The following is a 20,313-nucleotide window of genomic DNA, read 5'->3' on the forward strand; positions in this document are numbered from 1 at the left end:
TGTTCAATTTCACATGATTTTTGACAAGAAAATGAAAGGTCACAGAATAAAGTTTAAAGTGTTGTTTTATACTAATTACAATAGAAGGCGTTGACTTAAAGTGAAAACTTGAGATTTAAAATTTTAAATTTTTAAAATTCCAAAGGGGGGACCCTATGCCTTGAAATCAAAACCAAGAAAATTTTTTTTTTTTTTTTAAATTAAATTTGAATGTAGATTGAATTAAGATTCCAAATCATGATCAAAATTATATTCCGTTTACTAATCGGTTGAGTTTTGACAAAGTTATGAAAGTTTGAAGTTGGTCAATCCCTTGACCTAGCCATTTTACAAGTCAATATTTTAGTTCAATTTCACATGATTTTTGACAAGAAAGTGAAAGGTCTCAGAATCAGCTTTATAGTGTTGTTTTTTACTAATTAAGATAGGGGGAGTTGCATTTTTTTAACGAAATAATTTAAGTTTATATGCATAATGAATTTAGAGGCCAAGCCGCGATCAAAATGATATTCCGCTTAAAAATCGGTCTTGTTTTCACAAATTGAATGAAACTTTACTAAAACCAGATGAACATGTTATGAAATGCGTCTTTAATTAATTTTGAGCCGCAATGTAAATTTCGATATAAACTTGATTCTAAGGCCAAAGTTCAGACTGCTGAAATAGGTATTAATTTGACTTTGAATCCATTTGAAATCTAAGACTTTTGCAGTTTGGGCTTATTTGTTTCAAAGTTGTTTACTTTATCCACACTTTGATTTATGTCACCCTCTGGGGATTCCTGCTTCTGGTTGACCTTTGACAGTTGACGCATGGGAATTATCTCACCGGATGCATAGTTTTCACGTTTCTGTTGTCCAATTGTCCAGCCCAGCTTGAACAGCTGTCTTTGTAGTTCCTGCTGGGAGCATTGCGACATTCCGATAATCCGTATAAATTATTAAAGAATATCTAGAGAATATATAAATTTGTCAAAAGTTTTATAAAGTAAACGATTTTAGTATTTAATTTTTTTTTATTTGCTGAACTCAACCTTTTCTGGTGGTTTTTAAGATAACGAGTTTTTAAAATATGTTCAAGTTTCAACTTTTAAGATGAGACAATTAAAAACTCCAAGATACCTTGATTGAAAATAATTTGAAAATGCTTGCAAAGAGTGGCATCTACTTTACAGTAATTTCTTGCAAGGTGGCAACTCCGCTATGTAATTTGAAACTGAACTGACTAAGCTGACAAAATGCTGACTGCTATACGTGTTCGTTCTTTTCTTTCTACAATGTGGCAGCTCTGTTTATTTATTTAATATATTGTTCTTTCCCGTATTTTCTTTATAAATGTGTCTTTTTTTGTATTCTTTAGGAACTAGGCTATCTTAAGGATCTCGTCTTTAGCGAAGAACGGCTTAACGCACTGTAAAAAAAGAAGAAATGATTCGTTGGCTAGCTGACCTAGAAGTCTCAGTAATCTCCGAGTTGGAGCTGACCCATTTCATCAAGAATTGGCAGCTCTTTATGCCCTGTAAGTATACCCATCTATAGTGTATTTTAGTTTGCCTCTCATCTCACAATACTTTGTATTCGCTTTCAGAGCCTTTGCGACCCGTCGAAGATCAGGAAATCTTTGCCATAATCAGCAGTTAAATCAAAGCAATTGACTATAGAGCAAAATAAATGTATATACATTAATAATCTGATAACAATAATTTACACTTCCTACCCTTTTTTTCTCTTCCTCTTCTTTTGTTTCACTTTCTCTCTCTCTCTCTTTTTCTTCTTTTGTTTCACTTTCTCTCTCTCTCTCTCTAATTTCCTCTGTTACTTTCACTGTATCCTTTTTTTAGCAAATAAATAAAAGCAAAAACGAAATTTATATTGTGTAATTTTTTCTCAGTAACTGGTAATATATAATTGTGAGCTAAAATGCTTGGTCACAGAGATCCTAGAAATCATCTGAATACTTAAGGACAAAAGGACTTTAGGATGAAGTCATATTTTTATGATTTTGCACCTTTTTTTTTTTGCTAAATTGCAACATTTCCATATCCATAACTCAGCAGTATCCTTAAGGATTTCCGAAGGATACGCATTTTTCTATTCACAGACAACAGGACTATCGATTGGCATTCAAGGACTTCCACTATTGCAAACAAAATTTTTCACCAAATTTTCTAAGGTGTTTGCTCAGAAAAAATGCCCAGAAAACACAAAATCGGCTGTAGCTCGGACATTTGAAGGACTAGCCGAATGTCCTTTGGTCCATTGATAGAACTAATCACAACAAATATAATTATATAATTTAAAGGACGATCGTCCTTACAGCAACCAAGTTAGAAGGACTTTTTTGTGTACGAAATAAATAGCTATAACTCGGCTGAATCCTGTCTGATCCTGTTGAGCCCTATGTCAAACGAAGCGTTTTGACTAGGCTCATCAACTGACCAAAGGACATTGAAATCGTCGTGCTGGTTTTTGAGTTATTAAGATTTTTGTATTTACAGCCTGTTCGCGAGCAACTTAGACTGAAATTTTTCAAGTCAATAATTCTTAGATGACCTCAATTTGTTTGAATGACAATCGATAGAGTTTATCTTTGCGAATTTAACGTACAAAGTCCTTACAAATTCTGCAAGGATATAGCCGAGTTAGAGCAATTTTTCTGCAAAGGATCTCTTTATTTTAGCTATAATTTGACTTATCCTAGTGGAAAGTTACGATATAGGGTTGACATAAAATTCCTAGATAGTCCTTTAAATCCTGTAGTAGACATATAAAACAAAAAAATTAAATGAGCTTATTATCCTTGAATGTCAATCAATAGCATTGGTCAGTGCGAGCTAAATGCAACAAGTCCTTGAAAAATTTGCAAGGATACGACCGTTATAATTAAATTTCAAATGGCTGGAAGCTACAACTTTTATGAACTAACCACCCGCACCACCCAAATAAATGTTTCGCTTGAAATATAATAATTTCATTTTAATTTGTCGAAATTTTTTATTGTATATAATTGTTTGCCTTCTTGGTTTTACATAATAATTTTTGGTTTGATATTTGTAGTATACGAGTATATATAAGTACTTTTAAATTGGTATATGTATATAATGTTCTCATATTTATATACTTTCGAGTACACAAGTATACAATACATTAGAGACATTTAATTAAAAGTTGTTTCTTTCGTTTTGCCCTCACTAAATACAATATGTAAAATACAATTTGCCAAATAGTAAATAGTATATAAATATGTATACACGTACATATATACATATGTATATTCTATGTCAGTGTTTGAGTACTCTTTAAACTTGGAACACTTTTTAAAAAAAATTTGGTATTGAGGGTATTCCGTGGCTTCAAAAAATTTAAATTCTTTAATTTTTTGCCGTGTTTGGGATTTAAAAAGAACTTTGTATTTTTTTTAAAATTAATTAGGAGTGTTACCACACTATATATTCAGTTCAAATGAAATATTTGATGCGTTTTAAAACACCACTTTTCGCTATACTAAGATTTAACACATTTTAATAGACAGTGTTGCCACCAGTTCAAAATATATGCAAATTTTTGATAAGTAATTAAATTTTTGCAATTGACAATTAAATATGCATCTTCACGCCTTTCAAAGCGAAGAGATTTGCCAACTTAACGGCCTGGCGTTGCCACACTTGCACAAAGGATATTAGGAACCAGCGCGGGGAATACCCTTATTATTCTTATATATAGAGTACATACATATGTACTTAAATGTGTATATACAGCTGTAATCCAACAGTTTAATTCTTTGTAAATATTTATTTTTTAAAGATGTGTTTAACAATTGGTTTTAGTTATAGTTTAATTAGTTGTTCCGCATGGTTAGTTTTAGACTTTAGTTGAATTTATACAACATACAGATAAGAATCTTAAAATATATTTATTTATATGTATGTATATCTTTTAGTTTATTCAGTTTGGATGGGTTGTTTATTTTATTTTGAAAATTTAAAGCTTTCGTTAGTTATACTTTGGTTGTAGTTGTTCTTCGTTTAGTGTTTTGATCATTCTTGGTCGAAATTTAGTACAGTTACCTATTTATTTTTAGGCAGAGATAGGAGCGGCAACAAGTTTGTTAAGCGACAGCTAAAAGATACAAGATACAAAGATACAATCTATGTACTACGCAATTCGAAGAATTTGCAATCGAGATGACCAGAATAGATACTTGGTTTGAGATTCTAGGTATAAACATAAATACATATGTATTTAAATATAGGTGTTACATATTTAGATATATAAATAGTTATAGAGATACTTGTAGTTAAGGGATTACATATATATAAATATTTACTCGTATGTGGTTTATTTGAGCCTTTGCATTTGCAACTTAATTCTTTATTTCAATAACTTTTCTCTCTGCTTGTTAATATATTTAGTAAAAATCGTTACTTAATTAGAACTAAAGTTAAAAAATCTGTTTATTATAACGCAAATATCTTGTGTGTCGAGGAGAGAGTCGTTAGTTGGGAGACTGTTACGAGCATACATATATATTTTTCTTTGTATAAGAATATAAATAGATCTAAGCATACGATAATAATACTACAAAAATTTGAGGTTAAGCTTGTGAGACGCTGCGTGATTTGAATGCTGACAAAAGCTAAGCTCTGTGATGTTGTGTGTCATAGCTGGCAGCTGCTTGTCAGCCTAAATGTTTTTTTTTACTTAAGTTTTTCAACAACACTTTAGCACCGTCGGTTTTTTGTTATCTCTGAATCTGGTCTGACTATGAAGAATTTCAGAATTTTTGTTTTTCTCGGTGAGCATCGACGGTGTTTTCACTAAAAGTATCGGTGAAAAATGATAATGGAAAAATGCTAATTTATATAAGCTCGCTTTTTAGCATTTGCTGTGTTTCTAGACAAAAGCTGGTTTCTTTATATTGACAGCTTAGAGTGTGAGTTTCATAGCTGCCAGCTACGTTGCTGTCTTTAACTGGTAAAGAAAACTTTATATCCAGCCTATTTAATGATAAATTTGATTTAAAATCACGCTGCGTCCACTGTATAATAGGCATATATGAAATGACACTAAGAAGAAACTTTAGTTAATATAGAGACAGATAGATAGATATATATAAAGAGAGAGAGAGAGAAAAAGAGACAGGGAGTAGCTTATTTATTGCTGTCTCGTCTTAAGCATTGCGTAGCTTTGAGTTTGTAAACACGTTGTAAATAGTTGCAAATTTTTGGACAGTGTTGTTCGTATTCTTCATCTTTATTTTGATATCTTCTCTTTCCTCTGCTGCATCTTCTATAGCTCCGCACTAATTATAAACCTCTACGCCTACTCCTACTTACTTATTCACCGACTTACTTAATGCACTTCTCTCTCGCACACACTCACACACAGATACACACAGTCGCACACACATACAACCACACCCATAACTTGTATCTTATGCTATCTAGCAGATAGTATCTGTATCTACACCTGCTCGGCGCTCTCATCCAGAACCATCGAGTGCAGATCCATCGCCGAGCGCGTCTTCCTTGGCGGCCTCGGCATCAAATAGTGACTCGTGCTGGCTCCAACGAACACGGAGTTCTGACGGGGCCTCGAGACGTGTGAGACGTGGGAGGCGTAACCTGAAATTATACGAGCATTAAAGTTGAATGAGTTTTCTTATTTCTTTGTGAGCGGAAACGTTTTGGGCTGTCGTGTATTCAAATGAGCGGAAATTTAGAAAACGTTTATGCGCAGTGCATAACGTGATAATTAGCTTGATTTCATTAGCAATTCAATGGAAATTTCATTATGCATCCTACCAAGCTGTAACAGTAAAAAAAACTTAAAATATCTTAAGGTTTGGCAGTAAAATCCAGCAACTATGCTATATGCACTTAAGAAAGAATATGTAGAGGGTCATAAATTTAAATTTGTTCAAACTCAAAATAAATAAATTTGGAAATTCATTTTTCCTTTTACTATTGATAAATAAATAAACAGTGATATAAAATAACATTTTTTAATTGTGACGCAAAATTAAAAAAAGGTCGCACGAAAATCAGTTAAAATTTGACAAAGTTATGACAGTTGGGAAGTCATTGAAAAAGTATCTAGGGAAATACATACATGGAAAAAAAATGGACATTGACGGAAAAAAAATTGAAATTTCCAATTGTGATGCAGAATCAAATTAGGGAAAAAATAATGATAAGAATTAGCATTACGCAAGGAAATCGGTTGAGATTTCTTAAAGTTATGACAGTTTGAAGTTTTTAAAAAGGATCAAGGGAAAAGAAAGAAAAATATTGACAGTGACTTCAAAAAATGAATTATTCGATTTTGATGCAGTTTAAAAATCGCTTAAGATTTGACAATGTTATGATTCTTGAAGTTTTAGAAAAAGTGTCAAAGGGCAAGGAAATAAAGAAAAAACAGAGTGTTGAAAAAAAATTAAATTTTCCAATTTTGATGCAGAATCAAATTAGATTTGGATTGTCGCTTATTTATGAAAATGAATACATTAACTCTATTAATCGTTAAAATAATAATCCCGTTAAAGTAATGGAAAAACGATTTACCAAAAATCGATTTGTCGATGTATTTTCACATCACAAACTGAGATCCATCATGCTAAGCGAGAACGCACAAACCTTAAATTTCATCAGCTCGAGTAAATAGCATATGTGTTGAGCAAGTGTTGACATGCACACACAGACACACACACACACACACACACACACACACACACACACACACACACACACACTTATAAGCACAGGAACATGCCTCTTAATTCTTTTCGTAGGCAAGCTGAGCTTCCATTTTCATTACCATTTGCCATTTCCCATTCTTCACGCACAGTGGTCTATTTGGACAATTTAGCTCCGATAAATTTAAATTTGTAAACAATATTTACATGTTTTATTTACATTGTTAATACATTGTTAAATTATTTAAGCATTTTTTGAAAAGTTAAATTGTATATTTTTGCTGCACAAAATGCAGAATGAAAGTTTTACTTTTTTTATCAAGTTAAAAAACTATACTATATATAGTATGCTTTATTTTATTGGTAACAAATAAATCTATGCATTTTTAAGTGCTAAAAGAAAAAAAAAAATTTTAAATCTTTGCTGTATATCTATATATATAAAACTCTTTGTCCTGACGCATTCACTCACTCACTGATCATTGCATAGCCCAAACCGTAAGACCTAGGAGGCCGAAATTTTCACACAACATAGCTGAGACAATTTTATGGTGCAACAAACCGGCATTTTGTGAAATTCGAATTGCAAGTGGGTCCAATTCGCCGACATATTTGAAAAAGTAATTAATGAATTCCAGCTAATATGCTCAAAAGAACCACTGTGGTTTTGCCTGCTTAACGCAGTTTTTCCGCAGCTACGTGTGTGTTAGTGGGTGTGTGGGTGTGTGTGTGTGTGGATGTGTGCGCGTTTTTCACAAGATTTAATTGCAGAGCGACAGTGAAAGTCAGAGTGAAAGTCGCTGCTGTATACTTGCCACATGCCCCCAACAACCAAACATGACCCGAACATTCCCAACGAGCCAACAAATGGCATTAAAATTGTATTGTTATTTGCTTCGTTTGCCCCTTTTGTCTCTATCCCACATATGGGAGACATGCAATCCCCCCTCCCACACCACTCGGCTTGAACGATGCGTTGTGCGGTTAAATTGTCTGGCAACTCATTAAAAGTCCGACTAAATGCTGCACTTAAAAGGAGACACGCCTCAACTGCGAGTAGTTCACATTAAACATATTTATAAGCATTTTACATGACATGACTTTTTCTACGTGCTTCGCTCTCTCTCTCTCTCTCTCTGTTGCTCTTTCTATCCCTTACTCTTTTTCTTTGCTTGCTGCACTTCAACTTGGTTATATAGAGTGGTCTTGAAATGTAGTGCTAATGCGAAAAGTCTGTTCTGCATTACAGACAGTCTATTAAGAAGATATGTAGTCATAGTAAAAGCAAGCAAGTATTCTCACTGCAGATACCCTGTAATTACATACTTAGCGTTTCGTTTAAATGCCTGCTTTAAACTTTGGCAATTTTTGTAGTCTATTTATCTCGGTCTTTTATTAAAAATTGAAATGGATTTTATTTCAAAATGATCTGTATTGTTTTTAGTGTAATTTAGTCACACCATAATATCATTAATTAATCACCGTGTGAAAATATGTAGTTGTTCCCTTTTATCTATCTATTTATATGCCTATTCTGAAAGTTTCAAAGATTTTCTTTTTTGATAAAGTGGAAATTCTATTACTAATATCATTACTGAAATGTATTTAATAGTTTACTTGGAACATACTCTGAATTTCGATTAGAATTAATAGAGATAATAAAGCTATCATAGTCAGCTAGTTACTATAAACACAACTTGTTTTATAGATATTCTATTTTCGTAAAATTAATAATATCAGATAAGTAAATGTCACACTTGAATTTCCAAAAAATTCAGTGAACAAATCAATATTTTCTATTTAATTCACACTGTTTAAAAATAAAATTCGTAAAATCCAATCTAATTTATTTATTGTTTCAATTAGTTGCAAAACTATTTTTAAATTGTTGAAAAATTGTGAATAGTTTGTCACTTGCTGCGAAGAATTCGATTAGTCAATGAGTTGCAATTGAAATGAATTTCTTGCTAACTTTATTTGCATCGCAAAGTTGTCAACGCTTTGGATGACGCACAAAAGTATGCTACAGAAAGTGCAGACGTTGCTGCACACACACACACACACACACATACAGGTAGATACATGTGCATGGTATGAAAAGATGTTGTTCAATATTTCACTGCTATTTTTTTTCTATTTTTAATTGCATTTGCATTTTACATGAGTTGCAAACGTAGCGCGCTAAGAACGGAGAGGAGAATGGAGATGGGGAAAAGCAGAAAAAAGTCGCGTGAAGTCGAGAGGGAGGAGGAGGAGGAGAAAAATGCTTACCCTTCGCATAAAGACTGGGATTATAGGCTGCAAATTGACACGTTGGCATATTCAAATTGTGATTGTGCACCATGCCCATCGACATTCGTGAGACGGAGGTGCGCTGCAGAAGAGAAGAAAGAAAGAAAAGGCATAAGAGAGGAAGAAAAACAATTTCAATTATTTAAGATATAAGTTTAAAGCATATAACAAAAGAATTGATTGATTTTAAGAACATTTAAATCAATCTATATATTTACCACACTGTATCTACATCTACACACATAACTCTTCTATAGTTCTATCGGAACTGGACTCTCAGCAATTCTTTCTTGATAAAACTTGTTACAGTTGCTGCATATGATAGTTCTAGTCGAATCGTCTGACTATATCATGCAAATATCATACATTTAACAAAGAAATAATGTTTTTCAGAAATCCTTATCCAATTTGTATTTACAAATAATTTAAGAAATTCACCTAAGTGAAGTTATAGTACTTTTTGGGACTACATTATCATATAAGTATCATCAGATATTACAAAAAATACTTGTGATTATATAAAATATTGAAATAAAGTTTCGGATTGAATGAATTCTTATATTTCTAGCAGTTTGAAGTTCTGATAAAAAGATTCTTAAGCCTATGATGTCATTAAATATTATATTTTCAACATATTTTTATTAAATCGATCACAAATAATAAATTTAAATATATTACAGTTGTAGATATACTGTAAAATATTTATAATTTATTATTTTTAATAGATTTAAAGATAATATGTAGAAAACTGCAGCTAAGCTCAAACTAGTCATAGATTCAAATAGTTTTCCCTAGAAAACTCTCAATTATAATCCAGATAGTTAGTTATCGCTTACCTGATGCGGCGTTACCGCTTCCATATCGACCAGGGGACAGGAGCTGCGATGTTGTTGCTGAAACTTTGGCTGATAAGGTTCCAACATGCGTATTTTGCCCCAGCGATTGAAGAAGAGCATTATGGCCCCAACCCAAAGGATGAGCACGAGTCCCACAATCAAAACCTCCTCGGTGCGTACTATGATTTTGGGTCCTGCAAGAAAATACATTTATTTTTAAATATTTTATACATATATATATACCTTGTATTTTTTTAAAACTGTTGCGCACGTACAAGGCATAAATAAATCAAGATATACAGTTTGAAATTCAATTATCGCCGGCTTTAGACACGTTCTCTTCTTTCTGCTGCTTTCTAGTCACAAAGTGGCAATTGGAACAGTTAAGACCATAAACATTCAATTACCTGCATTAGTTGCATGTGAAGCAATAAATTTGGCAAGCTTTACTTTCGTTTTTACCTTGAAATTTATAAGTTTGCTGAAATTTAACAAATATTTTTTACTCCATTTACACTTATCGAATCTTTGGATTGCCATATCGTTACAATTTGGTTAGCTGACAGCGATCTGGCAGCACTGTTTGCTTGCAAGTGCGTGTTAAGTTGGCTGCGTCTGATTCTCAGATATATCGATATAAAGACGTGCGTTTTTGCAAAAATATAACTCTCTCTATTAAGCCAGTTTACAGGTTGAAGTTTATGAAATATAAAAGGGAGAGTTATATTAAGAAGAGAGGGACAGGACAAATAATTTCTATCGTTTGTTTTATCGCTCAAATGTCTACTAGTTAGTATGAAATTGCTTGAAGTGTGACCAGATTCTGTGAGAGCAAAAACCGATGCGAATAAGGTGAATGGAAAAATTAACGACTGTAAATAATTTGTCGATGAAAAAAAAGCGCTCGTCTGAATGGAACCTAATTAACAGTCAATGAATTATTAATGTGTCGATTAAATAATTTAAATATTCATGAGCATTAATTGAACAATTTAACTGGTTGAAAATTCAATTACAAATTAAAACAGTTGCCAATTATTTTCAATAGCACTACTTTGTTTTGTTTATTTTGTTAAATATATCTGCACATTTATATTTACATCTAAACGAGCACACTTAGCCTCTTCAACTGTCAACTTAACGAACCGCTGTAATCAGCTTATGAGCTAAAAGGCTACAACACAACTCTCAAGGATTAAATATATAATATTTGTGTAGCATTTAAATTGTTTAGACAACATCTTTGTATGGTATTTAATACATCTATACTACAATATACTAAAGAATTTATATACTTTCTGCAGTTTTTATTTTAAATTGATTCTAAAATAGTTAAATAAATATAATAAAGTTCTTGTCTTAAGTTCGATTTATAAAACAGTTGAAAGTCATTTTATAGCATTTTTTATTATGATTTTAATGAAAACTACAGAAAAACTTTTAAAGGATGTAAAGCAGGGACTGTAGTCATTCTTTAAGCTTTATATTGAAATTTATAATATAATAATTGTTCTTTGAGTTTTATTTTTTTCAACAAAAAAAAAAAATTATATTTTTTGTTTAAAAATAAAATTCAAGTTTTATTTTTTATAGAATTTCACAATATTTTTTAACTACTATAAGCAAAGGATTTTTTCTTAAAAAAATAAAACAAGATAATCATTATATAAAGTCACTGATAAAGTCCCTTTAAAGTATGGTAGATCATTTTAGTTAAGGTAGTTTTGATATTTTTTGAGTCCGTTTTTGCAGTGCTGCCAACTTACCCGTTTCGATGGTGGTGCCATTTGCTGTAATTGTGGCACCTGTGGCACCTGTATCCTGGCTGTCTTCTCGACTGTTCAGCTCAGCGATGTAATCGTCGGATGTGTTGCTGCTGCCACGTGCCTCATTCGGTGGCGACATGGCAGCTGTTTCTTCGACCTCGACGAGAAAGTTGGTGCCACCTTTCCAGCCGGATCCCCATTCTGTAAGTGAAGTTTTGATTGAGTTCATCAATCGTGTGGCATGCGGCATGTGGCAAGTTTACTCACCTTCCGAGATGCCAGTCGAAGTGCTGACCTCCTCGGCGAATGCTGCCAGCTTAGCAACTGCAAAGAAAAGAGAAAGAGAGAGAGAGAGAGAGTGTGAGTGTGAGACAGAGATGAATGGCAGCAAGACAAACGATAAACTTGAACGTGTGGCAAGTGGCAGCTAATGTTGATTTGGCCACTGCTTTGGTTTGCCACTTTGCCTTGGCCAACAGCCAACAAAACTTGACAAAAAAGTTGGCCATAAGAAAGTTGCCATCGTCATGGCAACTGCAACTGCAACAACAGCTGTGAGACCACACATGATACATCAGATATTGCAATATATATTAGCTGCATATTGACACACAGCTCACAGCCCATATGTGGCATGCCACACAGTTTCAATAGTTTGCAAAGTGTGCATAGATTGACAATATCTTTCACCACACTTTGTTCTTACTTCCCTCTCTTAATTCCCACCCACAATAGAATTTTTGACAGCGGGTTGCTTTCTTCACAAACTTTCACTGAAAACCAAAAATTGTTTAACTTTTACAAAAAAAATTAAAGCCTCAGAATCAAATTAAAAGCTTTGCTTTATACTAATTACGATATTAGAAGTTGGTTTAAAGTAAAAACTTTTGATTTAAAAATATTACTTTTCAAAATTTCAAAGGGGGGACCCTTAGCACCAACCCCAGGATCTAGAGAGAAATATTTTTTTTTTACAAAACTAAATAAATTTGAATACAGAATGCATTAAAAGGACAAACCATGATAAAAATGATATTCCGCTTGAAAATCGGTTCAGTTTTTACAAAGTTATGGTAGTAAGAAGTTGGTCAGACTTTGTATCTGACAACTATACAAGTCAACATTTTTGTTCAATTTGACATGATTTTTTACAAAAAAATTAAAGGTCTCAGAATTAAATTTAAAGTGTTGTTTTATACTGAATACGATATAAGGAGTTGATTAAAAGTAAAAACTTGAGATTTAAAATTTTTAATTTTCAAAATTTCAAAGGGGGTACCCTTAGCATCGAAATCGAATCTTAACAATTATGGTCGAAAAATACTAAATTTTCTAAATGAACTAAATTTAAATGCAGAATGAATTAAGATTCCAAACCATTATCAAAATGACATTCCGCTTGAAAATCGGTTGAGTTTTGATCAAGTTATGGCTGTTTGAAGTTGGTCAATTATACAAGTCAAAATTTTTGTTCAATTTGACATGATTTTTTACAAAAAAATGAAAGGTCTCAGAATCATCTTTAAAGTGTTGTTTTATACTAATTATGATATTAGAAGATGATTAAAAGTGAAAACTTGAGATTTAAAATTTTAAATTTTCGAAATTTCAAAGGGGGGACCCTTAGCACCGACCCCAGGTTTAAGAGTAAAATATTTTTTTTTTACAAAATTAATTAAATTTGAATGCAGAATGAATAAAGAGGCCAAATAATGATGAAAATGACACTCCGATTGAAAATCGGTTCAGTTTTGACAAAGTTATGAAAGTTTCTGTTCCGGTTCCTTAAACGAAACCTTTAGTTTCGTTAAACGATTCCGGTACCATTTCCGGTATTATTTCCTGATAGCTACACATCAATTCAAATGTCACCTCGAAATTCACAATATATTCAACTTAATTACACTCAACAAACAGTGTGATGTTGCCAGATGGCTGAAGTAACAAGTGGCAATGTTATTTTTAACTAATTCAATTGCGTTTTCAATTATAATCAAACGCATTTCAGGTGTAATCAAAGGTCAACTTTGACTTGCAGTTGGGAGGCAACTTGACATGGCATCGAGCATGATTCATCAAAATTGTAGAATGATGCCGGCGAGTGCCACATGCCACACAACTGGCATTTCACATGTGCAACATTAAGTTGCATGCGGCTTGTCAACAAAAAGCAAAGTAGAGTCGAGTCTGAGCTTGCTGCTAAAACTTGCAAAGTGCTTGTGTCAGACACCAGGCAATAAGGAGACACTTTGGCTAAGAAGTTCCTATACCCTGTAAAAAATGCCAAGGGCAAGGTATAGCTTCATGCACAGGTCAAGTAGATTTAAAGGGTTATTTTTTTTTATTATTAAAAGCTTAGGTTAAAGTTAGTTGTAGATATTCCTAAATAAATATTTTCTTTTCCTCTTACGAGTATTCTTTAACTTTTTTGTAAACATATTTATTCTATCCTTTTTAAGATAAATATAATATAAATTCGATATTATATTTCTATGTCTATCTGAATATGTCAATCTCAGAGATTAAGTGAGCCAAATGGATTTATAGATTAAGAATTAATTTCTCTTGATATTGAACTTTTAATAATAAAAAAATTATTAGAATAATAAATTAAAAATAAAAATTAATCGATTGTATTTTCTTTAAGCTTTTAATTTAGTATATCATTTTAGTTGTAATTTTAAACTTTTTTTGTATTATTATTATTGTATTATTATTTGAAATTTTTGGTTTTTTTTTTATATCATTTGTCAACTGCTTTTAATTGACTTAAAATAAAATACAATATTATTAAATTAGATTCTGAATATGCCAATCATAGAGATTATGTGAGCTAGATAGATTTAGAGATTGAGAAATAATTCGTCTTTAATTGAAAATTTAAAAAAAAAAATGAAAGAATAATAAATCTAAAATAAAACTGAATTGATTGTATTTTCTTTAAGTTTACATGTAGCTGTAAACTTAAATCTTTAATTTGTAATATTATTTTACATTTTTAGTACTGATTTGTCAACTGCTTTTAATTGACATAAAATAAAATAAAACATTATTTTTATTAGATTCTAAATATACCAAGCTTAAATATTATGTGAACTAAATACTCGTAGATTTAAAGATTGAATAAAAATTCTCTTTAATTGAAACTTTAATAAAAATAAATGAAAGAATTATAAATCTTAAATAAAAATGAATTGATTGTATTTTCTTTAAGTTTTTATGTAGCTGTAAACTTAAATCTTTAGTAATTTTAGCTCTGATTCGTCAACTGCTTTCAGCTGACGTTAAATAAAATAAACTATCATCAAGTTAGATTTTAAAAAATAGCAACTTGGTTTAAAAAACAATTTTAAGATTAAGGAATTTTTAAAACAAGGGATATGCAAAAATTTTGATATTCTTAAATTTAATTTGATTTCTAGGTTTCAAAAGTTTTGAAGGTTCACATTTTTCATTTCAATATGCAAGATTTAGCAAGAGAATGCAGATGAATGTCGTGAGAATTTAGTGCAGGGTATTTTGTAGTCGAATATAATCAAAGATTGTTGTGCTTTGTGAATACGAGTAACGAATATGGAAAACTTGAGGCGCAACTTTTGGCACTTTGTTTAGTGCATTAAAAGTTAGAGCGCAGTAAGCAAAAGTGAACAAATGGGAGTGAGGGAAAATGAAAGGAAGGAGGGAGAGAAGGAGGCGTGGCACTCTTAAGTGGCGCTGTGTTGTGATAATGATTTATGAGTCAACCACAAGAGCAGCCAAAATACCATCAATTTAACCGTTGCCAAAATAAAGTCAATGGCAGTGTCAGCCTCATTGACCTTGACAAGTGAAACCCATCTCTCACTCTCTATGGAATAGTGAGTATTTAATTTATTTATTTACTTGCTGCTCATTTGCTTAATTTGGTTAATTTGCTTAATCTACGCACAAAATGAGCTAATTAACATGCACAAATTATGCGCAATTCCCTCACGGCATTAGGAACTGGGCTAAAGATCAGGCCAAAAGCCGAAGGAAAAAGATAAAGCAGACAGCAAGGACTAAAATGAGATAACACACACAAACACACACACACACACACACATGACCAAAGCATTAGCATTAGTTTCGAGGAAAAACCTCTTCAGGCACAATGAAAATTCCCTGTAATTTATGAATGAAACTGCGCATAAAAATGCAAAGTGTAGACGAAAAAAAGCAAGAAAATAGAAGAAGTAAAAAGAGACAGCAAGTAAGAGAGAGAGAGTGAGAGAGTGGCAGATAAAGAGAAAGTGCAACAGCAGGAGCTAAAAGTGCAGTAAAAGTGAAAAGCATTTGATTAGTTGAGGCCAACAAAAAAAAAAAAAAGGGTGAACCGGAACGGAAGTGCAGGTACAATCAGTGTGTGTGTGTGCGAGTGTGTGTTGTTGTTGTTCTTGTGGTGTGTGTCACCAAGGGTAAACCTGGCAATTAAATGCTCGTTAAGTCAAAAACCAGCAGCAGAAACAGCAGCAGGATATTGAGCTCCTTTCTAATTACTTAGCGCAATTGCAGTGCAGCCAAAAATATAATAAAAACCAACACTAAATGCCATAAACAAAAGCAGCACGACTAGCAGTTACTCCTCATGTGCTAATAAAGCTGAAAAAATTACAAAAAATAGTGCGTCTTATTTTTAATTTTTACTGTAGTGAATGCTTTGCCTAAATAAATTTTTGTCAGAGAGAATCAAAGCTTAAAAAATGTGTTGTTGTTTTAAACTTCTATAACTTTTTTGTTTATCAAGCAATCCTTATGAAATTTTCAGAATATATAACTAAAAGACTAATGTAAAATGTAATTTAATAACAGGGCTATACCTTTCAACTAGTGATTATAATCAAGATTAAAGAAATGTCATAGCTAGAGTTAAATAAACAGATAAAACTAAATGTTAGTTTGATGCTGTCAATGCGTATATACTTATACAAATATTAATATATATATATTCTATATTGAGCATACATTTGCATAGCACTAAGCTACCTTTATTTAAGATCTTTCCACACCTACAGGGTATTTGGACATATGAAAAAAACAATTACATTTTTGCGCAATTCACAAATGACAAATGAATTGTGACTGACTCGGGGCGAATCATTCACACACAAGTTGCTTGCCACACGTGCATAAAAACATATTATCTTCTCCACCTCCATTCCAGCGCTTCCCCTCCCCTTTTTAATCGAAATGTATCGATACAAAGGTATCGACTACAGATTGTCGTTTCAATTATGAGTAAATGTACTCCAGAGACAGACAAAGGCGAGGGAATCCATTGCCGTTTAATAATTCATAAAGAACGCCGACACACACACGCACACACATACGCACACACACACACACACACGTACACACACATGTATTGAACTGAAAGTAAGAAATATTATTGATTTTCTATGTATTGCAATACTTCGACTTACGCACACTCACTCTACAGTCTGAAACTTTCAACATCAAGCAAACAAATAATATACAACACTCACACACACACACACACACACACAACTTATGTGTTGTTAATTCAACATGACACAATGCAAAAGTTACAAAAACGGGGAAAAGCACAACACAAATAAAGCAAGAAACATGTAAGAAAATGTTTAGCTTCAACAAGACGAAGCTTGAATGCTCTAAAATATTCAAATTATCGAAGTATATTGCTGAGTATTGCTGAAATTAATCGAACTTTCCAGTACTCAATATATATTTTGGCTTTGTTTCTATTGTAACGAGAAAAATATTGCACTAAGAAAAATAAATAAAAGTAGATTTAAGTTTAGACTGATGTTGATAAAAATATAGAAAAACATAGGTATCGATAAAAACTTTGATAAAAAATACAGAACGAGCTAAAGATAAAGAAAAAGAGAGAGAGATTGTTACAGTTATAAATATTAATAAAAAGCCAAACTTATAGTGTTCAAAAAGTAACTAAATCATATAAAAACTAATAAATGTTTTCTATAAATTAATTTAAACTCATATAAAATTAAATTAGATATATTTACATTTGTAATAAAAATTTCTAAATTAAAAAAATTATAACTAAAATTTTTTTTTTTTTTTTTATCAGTGTTAACACTTTTATATCACAGGTATATTAAACTTATTTGCTTAGTATGTTATCTATACGCATTAATACACACACATATTAAGAACTTGAGATTGCCTAACTCTGTCTGTCACAAAATGTAGCATAAGTCTAGCATACCCGCTTGTTATGTCTAATATTCGATTTGATTTAAGATGATTGCATATACTATATACTCGAATAAACAGACGAAGATGTGAGTGAATAAGCACATATTAGTTGAACAGGGTATTGAGTGCCCGAATCCCCATCAAAGGGCATACCTGAAGAAGTCTCTCTGCCTCCCCTCTCTGCCCACACATACATATATTCTTTGCTCCACTCTGTTCAAATACAAGTACGTATGCTATGGTGGACTTTAAAATACCCTTTACTTAATTGGAATATACTTATTTTAATATAAGTAGCTAAATAAATATATATTGAGAGCAATTATAAATTTAAAGTAACATCGGAATAAAAAGTACTGCATACATTTAGGCGTTCAAGTTGACTAAAAAACAGACATTAAAACTGCTATATGAATCCGATAATGAGGCGATAATGTATAATAAATTGATAATAATTTAAGAAAATCTTTACTATAAAAAAGCAGTTCTATAAAATTGTGAGTGTAGTATAATTCGTATTGAATTCGAGTTGACTACAAACTTAAAACAGCCATAGCTATTTTTGTATCTATCTAATCCTCATGCAATTAAGTGAAAAGATTGACAATAATTGAGGGAAATGCTGACTATAAAAAAATGTGTTCTGTTTTAAAAACTTTTAGTGTAGTTGATTTTTTTTCGGCTTTAGAAGGCGTGGTTAAATTAAAAAAAAAAAACTTTAAAATCCATACGAAAGATTCGTAATTTCATTTATTTGTTTATTTTTTTTTTATTAAAAATATTTATATTTGACTTTAACTGGTTTTTTTTAACATTTTTATATTTGACTTAAGCTGGTTTTTTTTTTAAATTGTTATATTTGACTTAAACTGTTTTTTTTAACATTTTTATATTTGATTAAAACTGATTTTTTTTAACATTTTTATTTGGTCACACACAATTCAACCTTTGTTCTCTTTGCCAAGTAAAGGGTATCAAAAGTGTTGCATACCCGAAAGGCACACGCAGCTTTGAATTTAATGCGGCAGCCACAAAAGCAGCTGCTACAGTCAAGCTGGGAAGTATGTGGCCACGTAGAGTGAGCAACATAAAACGCAGAGTGCTGGCTAAGTGGTCAGCCCAAAAACGAGTGGTGGGGGGAGGCTGTAGAGTGGGGGGGGGCGTGGCACTACTTGAAGGCGTAATTAATGTTGTCGCGGTTCATAAATGGACTTAAACATAGCGAGCACAACTGTACTGGCAAAATAGCTGGATTAATGCAGTTGTCGTTGCTGTTGGGCAAATCCCGAAGGCTGCCACATGCCGCATGCCACATGCCGCATGCCACTTGTCGCATCACACGGTCAACGGAATTGATGTTGAACAATGTGAGAAATGCACTTGGCTTAAAGTACGTCAAGGCAAATTAACAACTAAATTGTTGCGCCCCGTTGTCAAATGCATTACGATCATGCAGCAAATGCCGCATGTGCCGCATGTGGCACATGTGATATTCTGGCTTGATTTTTCCCAATGCGGAAATACCTTACGGCATTTCCCCAATCGACGGAATGACCCGACGGATCAACAAGTGGACAGAGTCGCAATCGAAACAGCTAGACAGAGACAGAGAGTGACAGAGAGAGAGGGAGAAAGAAAGATCGACAGAGAGAGTGTCGTCTACCTGGAGTTTTATGGCCGCAAGGAGTTGCCCGACCTAAGGACATTCCGCAAATGCATTTCGTAAACAAAAGCGTCTGGCAAATCTTGAGATTTACGCACATTTTACAACAACCAATTTTTATAGTCTTGTTTTTGCATTTCGTCCTTTTTTTCAGGAAGTGAGCCACACAAAAAATCAACAGAACCAAAATAGACGGAAAAAAACACTAGGAAAAAATAAACAATCAATCAATCGTCAACTGTCCAGATGTGCGTTGAGCATGTCTTCTCTCTCTCTCTCTCTCTCTCTCTCTCTCTCTTTTATCGCTTTCCCTTTCAATTGCCCGAGCATGTCCTTTACCTTCACTTGCACTTGTCCCTGCCAAAAGTTACATACATATGAACATCTCAATAAAAAATGCAGGGAAAAAAAATACAAATCTCCAAATTTGTTCTCATTCGAAGGATTTAGAGTTCCGTGCACGTTTCGACCTGTGTATCAAGTGGCCTTCTTTTGCAACGCTTTGATTGCATTTCAAGTGACTTCTACCCTGCACAATTACCACGAAAAGGGTGTGACACATTTGCGCTCAGTGGGCGTTATTCTTAATATTCTTAAATTGCACGTATTTTCGAGATTTTTCTAGAATCTCAACAAGGGGAGTTGCCACTTTGCTAATCGTCAAGTCTTTAATGACTATATTTACAGGGTATCTTGGTTGTAGTTGGTCTTTTTTCATATTCTTAAATTACAAGTATTTTTCAGATTTTTCTAGAAGTTCAACATGGGGTGTTCCCATTTTGCTAATCGCTGAATCTTAATTTAATATATTTATAGGGTATCTTGGTTGTAGTTGGTACTT

The 20,313-nt window shown here is 32.5% G+C and overlaps 1 protein-coding gene across 1 annotated transcript in view; it reads right to left on the reverse strand.

The window, feature by feature from the left end:
- Positions 1–5,255: 5,255 nt before the first annotated feature.
- Positions 5,256–20,313, reverse strand: part of LOC117793432 — a 73,791-nt gene continuing 58,733 nt past the window's right edge. The window contains exons 2-6 of the mRNA XM_034633744.1: positions 11,855–11,911; positions 11,588–11,788; positions 9,822–10,015; positions 8,965–9,067; positions 5,256–5,623 (exon numbers count right to left, since the gene is read on the reverse strand). Coding sequence (XP_034489635.1) covers positions 5,463–5,623; positions 8,965–9,067; positions 9,822–10,015; positions 11,588–11,788; positions 11,855–11,911 — 716 coding nt within the window. The 3' untranslated portion in view covers positions 5,256–5,462. The remainder of the gene's footprint in view (positions 5,624–8,964; positions 9,068–9,821; positions 10,016–11,587; positions 11,789–11,854; positions 11,912–20,313) is intronic.

The sequence above is a fragment of the Drosophila innubila genome, chromosome X, assembly GCF_004354385.1.
Source record: "Drosophila innubila isolate TH190305 chromosome X, UK_Dinn_1.0, whole genome shotgun sequence".
Classification (NCBI taxonomy): Eukaryota; Metazoa; Arthropoda; class Insecta; order Diptera; family Drosophilidae; genus Drosophila; species Drosophila innubila.